Below are 13,098 nucleotides of genomic sequence, written 5' to 3'. Positions count from 1 at the left end.
AAGTCCTGATTCAGGTGATGTGCTGCACCAAACTTTGGTGTGGCACGGTACACACAAAAGTGACCGGAGACGAAGCTCTCCAGAAGCCTGGACAGGCACACAGAGTCACTAAACCAAGGTTTGGCTTAGTGTGTCATGCAGACCAGCTCAATGAGGAATTTCATGTGCTTCAAGGCAGACAATACAAGGTTTGAAACCGGCCCCATGTCACAAAGAAAAGTGTTTTTTGCTCAGCCCTGTGTCACAAAGAAAAGCATATCTTCTTTCTGGGAAAAGTGGGTGTTGCTCAAAATACACCTTTAGAAAGAATTCAAAATTTTGAAACTCACACTTAACAGTGCATAGTCAGGGCTATGTATGTACAGTTTATCAGCAAATTTAAAACACACAGACACCAAATTTAAAAAACACACATACCAAATTAAAACATTCCTGTTTCAGAAGCTCAAAGTCACAGATCTGTCATGTTTAAAGCTGCCATTGTATCCCATCCAGCACCCTTTCCGTACTTCTATCATATATTAATTTGGTGTTGTCCCTTTACAGAAGTAATATATAATTACTCTGCATATCATAACAAGAAAAAAAGAGCCATGCTACTTGGAAGCAAGGAAAACTGAAGCCGTGGGTAGTTTAGAAAGTTTCAGACTTCCTATTTGCTAGCCTAAGCACACTCTGTCATCTGGTTGACCACTGTGACAACAGGATCCTCGGCTTGACAGGCCACTGGCCTGATCCAGCAGGACTCTTCTTAGGTTCTGGCTTACATTACAAAACAGCAGAAGAATTTTTTGTAGTTAGGCAACACCTTCTCCAAACCAGTCAATAAAGCTGAGTAAATTACAATGAGAGCCAACATAACAAAAAAAGTTCCCCAAGTGTCCTTACTCTTTAAACTATTTCAATTAAGTCATTTACCACCTTTTCAACTGCAGCTCTTACATCTAAAGATGCTCCATGGTCAGCTTTGTAAAATGTTCCGCACATACTGGAAACCCACATACACTAAAGCAGCAGTTGACCACTATCCTTTCGCTAGCTGTGATACATTGCATTTGCTTTGGAGCAGAATTAGGTAAAATGAGAGCTATATTAGATTATGCTTCTGTGCTAAGTACAAGCAGGCACAATATCTTTGCCTGGATATTTATTTATTTAAAACATTGATATACTGCTTAAACATTTGCATTTCTAAGCAGTGTGCATAAAAACAAGCCATACATAAGATGAAACAATAAAATCATCATAAAACCAAACACTGCCTTAAAATGCCTGCTGGAATAAGGAAGTTTTAGTCATGTGCCCACAGTTCAAGAAGGAGGGTGCCTGTCTAATCTTAGTTCAGAGGGAGCACCATAGGCTTTGGCCCACTACACTGAAAGCACAGCTTTCTAGTTGTTATGAGCTGTGTATCTGAGCCATGGAGGACCACCAAGAGGGATTGCCCCAAAGATCTCAGTGATCAGGCTAAGATATAAGGGGTCAGGCAGGATATCCAAAGTCCTTAGGACCAAAATAGTTAAGGGCCTTGTAAATTAATACAAGAGCCTTAAACTTGACTTGGTACATATGGGCAACCTGTGCAAGTTTTAAGCACTGGAATTATGTGCTGGTGATAGTCGGTCTCCATTTTGCACTAGCTGCAGCTTCTCAACCAGGCACAAGGTTAGCCCCACATAGAGTGCATTGCAATAATCAAGTCTCGAGGTTATCAATGCATGAATCACTGCAGTCAGGCTTCCTTCTTCCAAGATGGGGGGTAGCTGGCACACCAGCCGTAACTGGTAAAAAGCACCACTAATCACAGTAGTGTTTTCCGGCTCTTTCTTTGTCAAGTATAAAGAAACCAGGGAGAAAAAAGGTTTTAGTCCCAAGTAGTCTCAAAACAGGTCAGAGGCTGAAATTCTAAACTGCAGGAAATGAACAGAGCTTCGGCAGATCCACACAGGAATTTAAGATCATCTTCAAAATGGCCTTGCTGGATTAGCCCCAATAACCATTAAGTCCAGCTAGCCACATGTCTTTCTGGACACTCAGAAGCACAGAATGAAGGAGACAGAGCTTGCCACCAGCATCTGATGAGCAGACATTGTCACCGAACATTGACAAGTTGTGGTTAAATTGGAGGGAAAAGGATATAAATTCGTAAGTTTGACTTTTCATTGCATCCAGACCCCAATGTTCCTTCTTGAGTGGGCAACACTGCATGTTGACTTTCGTTCCACTATCCTCAGTTAGGGCTTGCATTATGCATTATGATGTCACAATAAACCAGGATTTGCCAATGTTAGACTCCACCATCCATCAACCCCAATCAGCATGGCTAGATCAGAGATGATAGGAGTTGTAGTCCAACAACATCTGGACGACACTGCAATAAACCATGGGATACCACGGTAGGAATGAGCGGCACAGCTGCAAAGAGGGATTTGGAAGCTTTCACTTTCAGTTTTGATTGACCACAGCTTGCAGCATTGTCCAAGCCTGGGAAAAGCATAATTGGTTTTCATTGTAGCCATTAAACAAGCCAGCTTTCAAGGGTGATTTAAGATGCTTGCTTGTTTGCTTGAAGAAACCACAGTTAGGATTAACCGCAGTTTAGGATTTAGATACAATCCTTAAGTGTAGCTAATTAAAGCCAGAAGCAAAATCTTCTGATCTCCTTGTGGCCACACCGCAGGAGAAGAGGGAGAATGTGACCCAGGAGCAAGGGAGCTAGTCTCTTTCCCATTATGATCAACCATGGTTTATCATGACATCTCAATGCAGCCTTAGCGTCAATTTCACAAGCAAGTTCCAATAAGTAAAGAGCATGAGCTTTTGACTGAAGAGAGTAGTCTCCAGTATTCAACTGTAGCTAGCTAGCCATGTTCTATGACAGTGGTTCCCCACCCCCCAGACAATTTCAAAATTGCTGATGGTCTTGGCGGACCACTTAATGATTTTCCGGCCTGTAGTGGCAATTATACAGCATCTAGCACAGCACAGTGCATTTTAATTGTATTGTTACTGCTTCCTTTGTTTCTTATATTGTATTTTATTGTATTACAATTTGCATTCCATAGAATTCAAATTGTAATGCAATGAAATGCAACATAAAAAATAAAAGAAGCAATAAAAACAATGAAAATCAAGTTGAATACTTAACAGGGGAATGCTCTGGACCACCTGAATGAAGCTCATGGATCACTGATAGTCCACGGGCCTCAGTTTGAGAACCCCTGCTCTATCACATCATGCTGTTCTTTTGCCAGGTCAAACTTTTGACTTTACAGTTTCCTAGAATATATCTTCTGTAGCATGAGAGAAAGTACCTGCCTATTCCACCAGCTAGGGCTGAATTTAGTTATTTTAGGAGTCAGGGAAAACCTTTATGTTCTGTGTGTTCCTTGTTAATAAATCTACTTTTATAGTCACTCTAATGTGTTCTGATTTGGGTAGATTCTGAACCAATATATCTCACCCTACATTGCTGCCTTGGGCTTTTCAGCCAAACTACTGAACAGGTATATGAGCTTGGAAAAGTTACTTTTTTGAACTACAACTCCCATCAGCCCCAGCCAGCATGGCCGCTGGATTGGGCTGATGGGAGTTGTAGTTCAAAAAAGTAACTTTTCCAAGCTCTGCGAGTTGGGTGAGCAGAGTGTTGACTCAGTTGGTACCTCAGGCAGCTCTCTCCCCACAAGTAGTTAAGGGTCCTCCTGGGTCGTGGCAGCTACCAATTCATTGGGATATTTTACGGGAGGTTGAGTGCTGCTAGAAAAGCTAGGACAAACCCAAATCCATTTAAATAGGCTCACAATCAGGTGCAAGCTTAAAGGAGAAGGGGAAGGACTCTCTGAAGCATCTCAGGGTATGTAGTGTGGTAGACTGCCTCTGTACACAGAGGTTCTATTGGACTAGCAAGTCTCACTGACACAGAGGCTTATGTCTTGCTCATTTATCTATAAGAACTCATAATGCTGCATATCTACCACTTTCAAACATTCATCTGATTATTTTTTCCCACGAGTGGTGTCCAACTCTGTGTATTCCAATAATACACAAAGCGATACAGCATTAATTGAAAACATGTGCCTGTATGCAAGGAAGGGGGCTTTGTGCATTAAAAATAGCCTCTAATGTAGACTTTGTTGCATTCAATGCCTACTGCAGTATTCCCAAACCTGCTGCTTTCCAGCTGGTTTTGGACTACAGTTCCCATCATCCATGACCACTGACCATGCTGACCAGAGCTCAGTGTAGTTTAAACCAGCTGGAGGTCATTAGGGAAGGCTGGCCTATGGCCTCCCAGTCCATTGCTCAGTGGTCAAGTTTATGCTTTGCATGGAGAACGTCCCAGGTTCAGTCTCCGGCATCTTTCATTTATAAAAAGGATTAGGTGCCAGGTGATGTGCAAGACCTCTGCCAAAGAGCCACTGCCACGGAGAGTAGGCAATACTGGGCAAGACAAACTTAAGGAGAGCCCTGCTGGATCAGGCCAAAGGCCCATCTAGTCCAGCAGCCTGTTCTCACAGTGGCCAATTAGATGCCTATGAGAACCTTGCAAAACAAGCCCTGAGTGCAACAACATTGTCCCCACTTGTGATTCCCAGCAACTGGTATTCAGAGGCATTCTGCCTACGACAGTGGAGGGAGAAAACAGCCATGAAAGCTGGTACCCACTGATAGCCTTATCGTCCAGACAAACAGTCTGATTTGGTATATAAGGTGGCCTCTTAGGTTTCATGTGCAAAACCAACTATATTTGCACACAAATTGCTGTACAACCAACACGGAAAACCAGCTTAAATCCAAGTACTGTACTTGATACAAGAGAGGATTAGACTGAAAAAAATACCTTCCGTTACATGCATTTATTCCCCCCTAGGCTCTGGTTATTATAATGTGGGGTTAATTAGTATTTTGTCCGCAGGCTGGTTAGCTGGAGTAAGAGGAAAGAGTGTTTTCTGCCCCAGGGTGAGCATCTGTTGGTGGTCCCCCCAGGTGAGAGACGAGAGAGGAACGTGAACATCCTAGGTGAAAAATAAGGGTTCCTTGATTGATGGCTTTTCTATGTCTTTGCCACAGGATTAACTGGTGTTCCTAGCACATATCCAGTTGACTGGTGGATATCTTTTCTATTTTGTTATTTTACATTGTTTTATCGATTTATTGTACTTTTATTGTCCCTTACTTTTGCATTATTATGCTACTCACCATTTTCTGGGCCCAAAAGTGGTATATAAAAACAACACAACATAAAATGCACACACAAAAGGTCTTTGTAATTCCTTTGAGACTAATGAACTGATTGTGGCATGACCTTCCTAATCAAGCATCTGACAAAACAGACTCTAGTCCACGAAAGCTTCCACCACAGCCAACTCTCCAGTCTTCTTAGGTGCCATAAACCTCTTTGTCATTTTACTGCAACAGACAAAAATGCCTAGTCTTCTGGAAAAGCTAGGGGTTTTACGGAGCAAGTGTAAATGCTAAAAAAGAGGGTAAATTAACTAATGCAAGGCAGCCAGAACCCTCCCCCCCAGGCAAAGGATCCCTAACCTTATAGAAGCAAAGCATTAGCTCCTCATTTTATGGGAGACACCATTACATCAATTTCCCACACCACACATGGAATGTGTGGCCATGCTCATGAGTATACAATCATCCAGTGTACACACACCTGGGGAAACCTGATTCAGGCAGGTTTCCCAGATGAAGGTGCACTGGTGTAGACAGATGCACATGCGCTGCTTGGTGTTACACAGTTGCTGTGAAAAACATTGGTGTGTTAACACCCGTTCTCCCCACAGTAATCCTAAAGTATGGAGCTGCCCTAAGAAGCAAGAATGCCAGAGTGAGAGAGAACAAGGCAATATTCACAGGTAGGGATTAATGTATCCAAACACAGTAAAAAGCCCTTAAGACAGAAGGCAGGGAGAAAGATCAGCAGAGCTCAGATAACAAGAGAAAACTGAAAAGCTAATATTTAAAAGTGTTGGGGAGAAGACGGACCCGAGAAATAATGACTCAGCACTCCATTCTTCAGAGGATTGCCTGACACAGGGTTTTTCCTTAAAGAGAAAAACAGGCATCTAGATTTGGGAAAGAGGTAAGTTATTATAACAGCACAGTAAAGTTTCACTCCATTGGAAGCTGGGTTGATTACACTGATGGCAGCTTGATTAATTGTTGTCTATCTGATTTATTTATATGCATTATTCCCAAGTGGCCAAAAATAAATCTGAATCTACTAAGAAGAGAGAGAGAGAGAGAGAGAGAGAGAGAGAGAGAGAGAGAGTAAAGCTCAAAGTGTTTCATCTAAACCAATCCCAAACAGAATATTTGAAAGACCTTATTTGGAGTGATCCCAGTTAGCAATTATTCAACCCATAGACAATAACGTTTCAGATTATTAGTGTTTCCTGTTTATTATCTCAGCAATCCTTTAAAACAACCCTATGAGGTAGGACAGTGCTACTATCATCTTACTGTATATGGGGAACTGAGGCTGAGATACAGTGGCTTGCTGAAAACCATCTTGCAAGTTAGTGGTTCAGGTGAGATTTAAATGTGGGACTTCTCTAGCTCAGATCAAATACATTAGCCTCTATGCTATACTAGTCATTTTAAAATTACAAGGAAAGATGTTTGAAATTTGTTTTTAAGCGTAAAAGGTTTTAAAATGAATTCATGATGTTACAGCTCAAGTATCACCTTTCTGACAAGTGTCCCCTTAACGTGCATGCAAAGACTCTGTGTGTGTGTGTGTGAATCTTTTGAATAAAGGATAATTTAAAAGCTCTATTAATCAACATTTAAAACCTAATTGGGGGAGGGGATCCTCAGGTGTCCTTTTATTTGAAAAGGTTTCCAGAACATCAGAGAATAATTAGGAACATAGGTAGCTGCCTTATAATGAGTCAGCCTTTTGGTCCATATAGGTCAGTATTGCCAACACTGACTGGCAGCAGCTCTCCAGGGTTCAGGCAGGGGTCTCTCCCTGGAGATGCTGGGGACTGAACCAGGGACCTTCTACTAGCAAATCAGATGCTCAACCGCTGAGCTGCAGTCCTAATTACAGCTGGGGAACCCCATACCTCTGGGAGAAGATGCTCCCCAAAGTCAGCCCACAAGTTCTTATGCAAGGGCTCTTCTCTGGAGCCAAAGAGCCAACTCACCTTGCCGTCTCTTTCCATTCCATCTCTTGCCCATCAAGAGCCAGGAGTTCGTCCAGTTCCGTGAAGAGCTGGGGTGGCGCGGGGCTGTCATCGTCTTCACCCAAAATGAAGCGGATGCGTTCAGCGGCAGGGGAGACTGCAGAGGTGAAAATACTGCGGTTAACAGACTGAGGGATGACCAAGGAAGCGCGGTTCCTCTCCTTTCCCTTCTCCCCACATCCATTCGGCTGCTTCTCCTGGTCGTCTGTTCCATCTGACATTTTAGCTCTGAATGTGGACTATCGCCTTTTAAAAAAAAACTTTCTAGATGTCTATGTCTCTCTTTTCTTACACTTACTTCTAAAAACTTCAGGCTGGGGGTAAAGTTCAAGAGGACGTGTGTTTTCTTCACCCACTCCTTTAAAGCTGTGTGTTAAGAGCAAACCCACACAGCTCCTTGTCAAAAAACAGGAGAGGTCTTCCAGGCTCCGCACCAATTTGTTCTATGGTGCATGCCCAGGGACCTTTAGTACTCTGATCAGCTGAGGTCCTTTAAAGACTTTTTCTTTATAGGCAGAGAACCAGTTCAAGCCAATCAATTTGGGGGGCACCTCATGGAGAGGAAGTGGCTTCCCACTGCCAACTCTCCCCTCCCTTAGTACAAAGCTGGAACTTTCATTGGCTTGCGAGGCAACACTCATTACCAGTGTAAAAGGGAATATTTAACAAAACAGCCCAGCTCCTCTTTTGCATGGGAGGCTGTGCACTCCGTAGCCAAGTACCAAACACACTGAAGAAGAAGAAGGGATGGAAAGGTACAAAGCAAACATCCACAGGTAAGGCACTGCGCAACATTACATTTGGCCACATAGAGGTTACAGCTGCTATCCCAGACCAGACATAGAACACGACTGATACTTCTCCTGGGTTACAACTATTCACACTCTCTGCTCTGAAATGTCTTCTTATTTTAACATTTTGTTCAGGGATCTCTTAACAGCAACTAACTTCAATGAGAGCTGTCAACCATTTAAGCAGCAATGTTTGAAGACATTTTCAAAACACCTCACTTTTTGAGATGCTGTATTTAATAAAAGCTAATGTTCACTTTTAGAAAGGAAAAAAAGGCCACCGTGGATATTTTTTTCATGCCCTATTACACCAGACCCAAAACAACAACTGCAAGCTTAATTTGACAGCATTGCCAATTTTTTTTAAAGCCCCTGTTGATTAATCAACTGACGTTTTAGTTTATTTGTTGCTTCTTCTGCTTTCAAAGAGTTTGTTTGTTTGTTTGTTTGGAAAAGGCAAGACAGAGGAGGAAAAGCTTAGGCTTTAAGAAGAAGAATTCCCAGGTGATTCCCACATGATGTGCCATGGAGGTGAAATAAATCAAATAATTAGACTCCAGAGTCCAAAGTATACCCTTCCCCAGCAGAGGCTGCCCACTGCATCTCTGAAGGAGATGGTGTTCTAGGCTTGTCTCCTTTTGTTCACCCTATGCCATGGAGGGGAGAAGAAATGCTCCAGATCTTTGCATGGGATGTAATTACATCTTCCAAACCCTCCTAATGCACAGGGCAGCAGAATTGCCCACCCTCCAAGGAGGTTGCCCTTTGTTTCTCAACATGAGTCACCAGTCTACTGTTGCATCCTCCCAATATACTCAAATTAGTGACATAGCCAACTTACTCAGTTCCTCGGAGGCAGGGGTGAGGAATCTGTGCTCCTCCAGATATTGCTGATGGACTCCAGCTCCCATCAGCCCCAGCCAGCATGGCCAATGGTCATGGGAGTTGTAGTTCAGTAACCTCTGGAGCACCACGGGTTCCCCACCGCGGTTGCAAATGAGCTCCTCCTTTTGCCTTCTTACTCCTTTTGGGCTGAGAGGGTGAAGTGTACCTCAAATTTCAATTCAGAAAGGGCGTGTGTGTGATGCGTCCTTCCCTGGCTCTCCCTGTCAGGTTCCTACCTGCTCGTGGTTACACTATATATACACTAATATATAGGAACATCACAGTGTGCATGTCAAAATTCTGCAAAACCCTACTTTAATCTCTTTTGCAACCATATCCTAATTTATGTTTTATCTGGAAGCAGGTCACTGGAAATTACTCCTGCAGTTCCTTTAGGGTGTCACCCAAGGAAATCACATCTTATTCAGTTATTTAGATTTATTGGGCAACTCAACAAAAACCTTTGTATCTCTTCTCTCCCTACAATGCAGAACTATGTTTTAACAAACAAAAGCCAAGAATATACTTGCTTATGATGCTTACATCCCGCCTTTTAGTCTAAAAAAGGTTCCAAGATAGCTTGCAACAGATAAACTACAAGATCAACATAAATCGGCATAGTAATGTAGGATATCCTTTGCTTTTAAGGATTTTACTTAAGTTTTCTATTTCCATAGTTATGTTTCTAGTTCTGATTTTCCCCCTTTTTTGTTATATAATTGTAAAGTTTAGCCATTTATTAAGGTTAATTAAGCATCTTGGCAGGGAAGGAGGAAGTTGTTTTGTTCTGATTATGTGTTTTTCTTCTCCCTCACCCCACCCTATGGATTATGTTTCATACCATTTAGATGTAGGTCAGCAGTGCATTCATTATTGCTTGCTTGTGTAATTTTGGATCATTTTGGACCACAATGTTATTGATGCACGTTGCTGCTTTTGGATTATTGAGTTATTGTAATATATGAAAATTAGTTTTTTATTAAAAACATTTTTTAAAAAATAATGCAAAAGAGTAGAAAAAACAAAACAGAGCAGAAGAAAGTATATTAAAATAACAGGTATGGAAACTCAGTTGCAATCAAATACAGGGCAAAGAGTTAAATAGGAGTCAGCAAATCAAGAGTTACAGTATTAGACTAAAAAACTCTTACTTTTTAAAATGCTGAGCTTTTTAAATGCCATTTTCGCACTGATTATCCTGTTACCACAAGATTTTCCCAGTCTGAGACCGACAAGACAAGAATATCAAACATTTTTAAAAAAACAAAAATCAGGATGAAAATGGGGGAGGTGCAAAGAGGAGACTGGAGTGTGTTGTAAATCTTTCAGATAATAAGCAAATGTTAATATTTTAGCGAGAGGAGTAGTTTTTTAAACTTGCCCAGTGAATCAAAGCACAATATTCACTGCATGCATACAAGCAAAAGAACTGAAAACTTTGCCAACATCCTCTGACAGAACACAAATCCAATCAGTTCTTTAGCCTGATCCTGATGGAACTGACAACTCATTCAGTAATTCATCGGAAATTCAAGGGTTTCTGTTTCCATGATTTACTTCAGGGTTCAGCCTTGGTCACTAGCTTTTATTTTATTTTATTTTAATTTTTTTACACAGGGATCCTATTTGGAATTGAGCAAAATAGTTGAAGGGCCAGTTATACTCGCTTCTCCAACTGACTCATTTCCCATGCAACCCAAAGACACAGGCAAATGTACCTTCCACTAAAACAGCATCATGGAGCAACCAAAGCTCTGTTAGAGTTCTTGCCTTCTGAATCTCAGCTGCTCACTCCTATTTCCTGTCTTGCCTTATAGAGGTGAGAAAGCAATGAGGGGTGCAGAAATCAAGAAGAACTTCCGTTTCGTGTATAATCCTGGATCATGAGTTACCTTCACAACCTGTTTCACATCTACTCTTTCCCAATACCTTGAACTGTGTTTATATATGTTTTTATTGTTGATGTTTTTATTGTTAAATCATTTTGGGATGTCTTATGGGGAGTGATTCAGAAATGAAATGAAATGAAAAATAAAACTGATGTCAACTCTCTCCCAATTCTCTATTTAGAGTCAAGGCTTGTACTACTTTCTGAAACAAAATATGGAATGTGGACATCACTATCGAGCTGTTCACGTGGAACCACTGCTCATGTTTAGCCTGTCTCAAAATGCTACCTGGTCCATGTCAAGGCATTCACAAAAAGAGTTTTTAAACAAAAGGAACATTTGGGAAAGGGGAAGAACGCAGCAACTTGGGTGAATCAAAACTTAGAAGATTCAACTCATCCAAATTGGATGGGGGTTGGAAAATATTCAAACTGACCCTTCTCTAAAACGATCCCTTTTTCTGTAGTTGAAATGTTTTGAAATGTATCTCATTCTCATAACCCAGGGCCTCAGCCCAGACACTTTCACAGCAGTAGAAGAGTCCTGGACTCTAAAGATGGAACACACCCTATCCCTAAATCATCTCAATAGATCGCAGCGAGGAAGCTGCTCTGCTACACACGAAACCCTGACCTAAATCATTTCAGGAAGTAGCCACTATGGGAATCCCTCGGGCAGAGTTTTTTGCAGGATGAGGAAGGGATTATGAGGCTTCCGTCTCCTTCTCCCTAGGAGGGTTCCTTAACCATATCAAACACCGACTCTTTTCCCCAGAAACTCACTTGGTTCTTCTGGGCATCTCACTTTTAGTGCCAAGCCATTCAAAAAGTGCAGTAGGGGGATTGCAGTTGTGCTCCAAGCACAGCCTTTTTCACTGACAACAGCTCTCCTCCAAGGAGGTAGGGCCTTATACACATACATTCCTGCAAGACTATTTCAGCGTCAGGCTATTGGCTCCCTATCCAAGGCCCTGGTAGTTAACCTAGCCTCATCTCTGGCTCCCACAGTGCACTGACCAAGGTGCTGACTTTAGACTTCCACTGCCTGCTTTTCTCCAGCGGCAGTCCAGATGTTTTAGTTTACAACTCCCATCACCGCATACCATTGGCCATGCTGGCTGTGGCTCATAGGAGTTCAAGTCCAAAACATCTGCAGGATAACACACTGTCTAGCCCTGCTATTCAACACCTGTATGAAGCTTTTATGTTCACCGCCCAGAGAGCTGTTTGCTAGTCGGGCGGTATATATATATCTGGATCCGTTTCAATCCGGTTTTAGGTCCGGTTTTGGCACTGAAACAGCCTTGGTCGCCCTGTATGATGACCTTTGTCGGGAGAGGGACAGGGGGAGTGTGACTCTGTTGATTCTCCTTGATCTCTCAGCGGCGTTTGATACCATCGACCATGGTGTCCTTCTGGGGAGGCTCGCGGAGTTGGGAGTTGGGGGCACTGCTTGGCAGTGGCTCTGCTCCTACTTAACGGATCGTCGCCAGAAGGTAGTGCTTGGGGAACATTGCTCGACACCCTGGACTCTCCATTGTGGAGTCCCTCAGGGGTCGGTTCTGTCCCCCATGCTCTTTAACATCTACATGCAGCCTCTGGGTGCAGTCATCAGGAGTTTTGGAGTGCATTGCCATCAGTACGCTGATGACACGCAGCTCTACTTCTCCTTTTCACCTTCTTCAGGTGAGGCTGTTGATGTGCTGAACCGTTGCCTGACCGCGATAATGGACTGGATGAGAGCTAATAAACTGAAACTCAATCCAGACAAGACTGAGACACTGTTGGTGAGCTCTTTCCCTGCTCAGATGGTGGATGTTTATCCTGTTCTAGATGGGGTTACACTCCCCTTGAAGGAACAGGTTCGTAGTTTGGGGGTCCTTTTTGACCCTTCCTTGTCGCTCGAGGCTCAAGTGGCCTCGGTGGCACGGAATGCGTTTTACCATCTTCGCTTAGTAGCCCAACTACGCCCCTATCTGGACAGTGATGATCTCGCCTCTGTTGTCCACGCTCTGGTAACTTCTAGATTGGACTACTGTAATGCGCTCTACGTAGGGCTGCCCTTGAAGACTGTTCGGAAACTTCAGCTAGTGCAAAATGCGGCAGCCAGGCTGTTGATGAGGACCAATCGGTCCGCACATATAACACCTGTCCTGGCTCGCTTGCACTGGCTACCTATTTGTTTCCAAGCTAGATTCAAGGTGCTGGTGTTGACCTATAAAGCCTTACACGGTGTGGGACTGCAATACCTTGTGGAACGCCTCTCCCGCTATGAACCTACCCGTTCACTTCATTCAGTATCTAAGGCCCTCCTCCGGGTACCAACTCACCA

The 13,098-nt window shown here is 42.9% G+C and overlaps 1 protein-coding gene across 4 annotated transcripts in view; it reads right to left on the bottom strand.

The window, feature by feature from the left end:
- Positions 1 to 13,098, bottom strand: part of SLC4A4 (solute carrier family 4 member 4) — a 270,897-nt gene that overhangs the window by 116,280 nt on the left and 141,519 nt on the right. For all 4 annotated transcript variants that reach the window (XM_061583421.1, XM_061583422.1, XM_061583423.1 and 1 more), the window contains exon 4: positions 7,164 to 7,299. In XM_061583421.1, the coding sequence (XP_061439405.1) occupies positions 7,164 to 7,299 (136 nt within the window). The remainder of the gene's footprint in view (positions 1 to 7,163; positions 7,300 to 13,098) is intronic.

The sequence above is a fragment of the Rhineura floridana genome, chromosome 9 (genome assembly GCF_030035675.1).
Source record: "Rhineura floridana isolate rRhiFlo1 chromosome 9, rRhiFlo1.hap2, whole genome shotgun sequence".
In the NCBI taxonomy this organism is placed as follows: Eukaryota; Metazoa; Chordata; class Lepidosauria; order Squamata; family Rhineuridae; genus Rhineura; species Rhineura floridana.
Note: the sequence above shows the minus strand (reverse complement) of the source record. Positions and strands in the feature narration are given on the sequence as shown.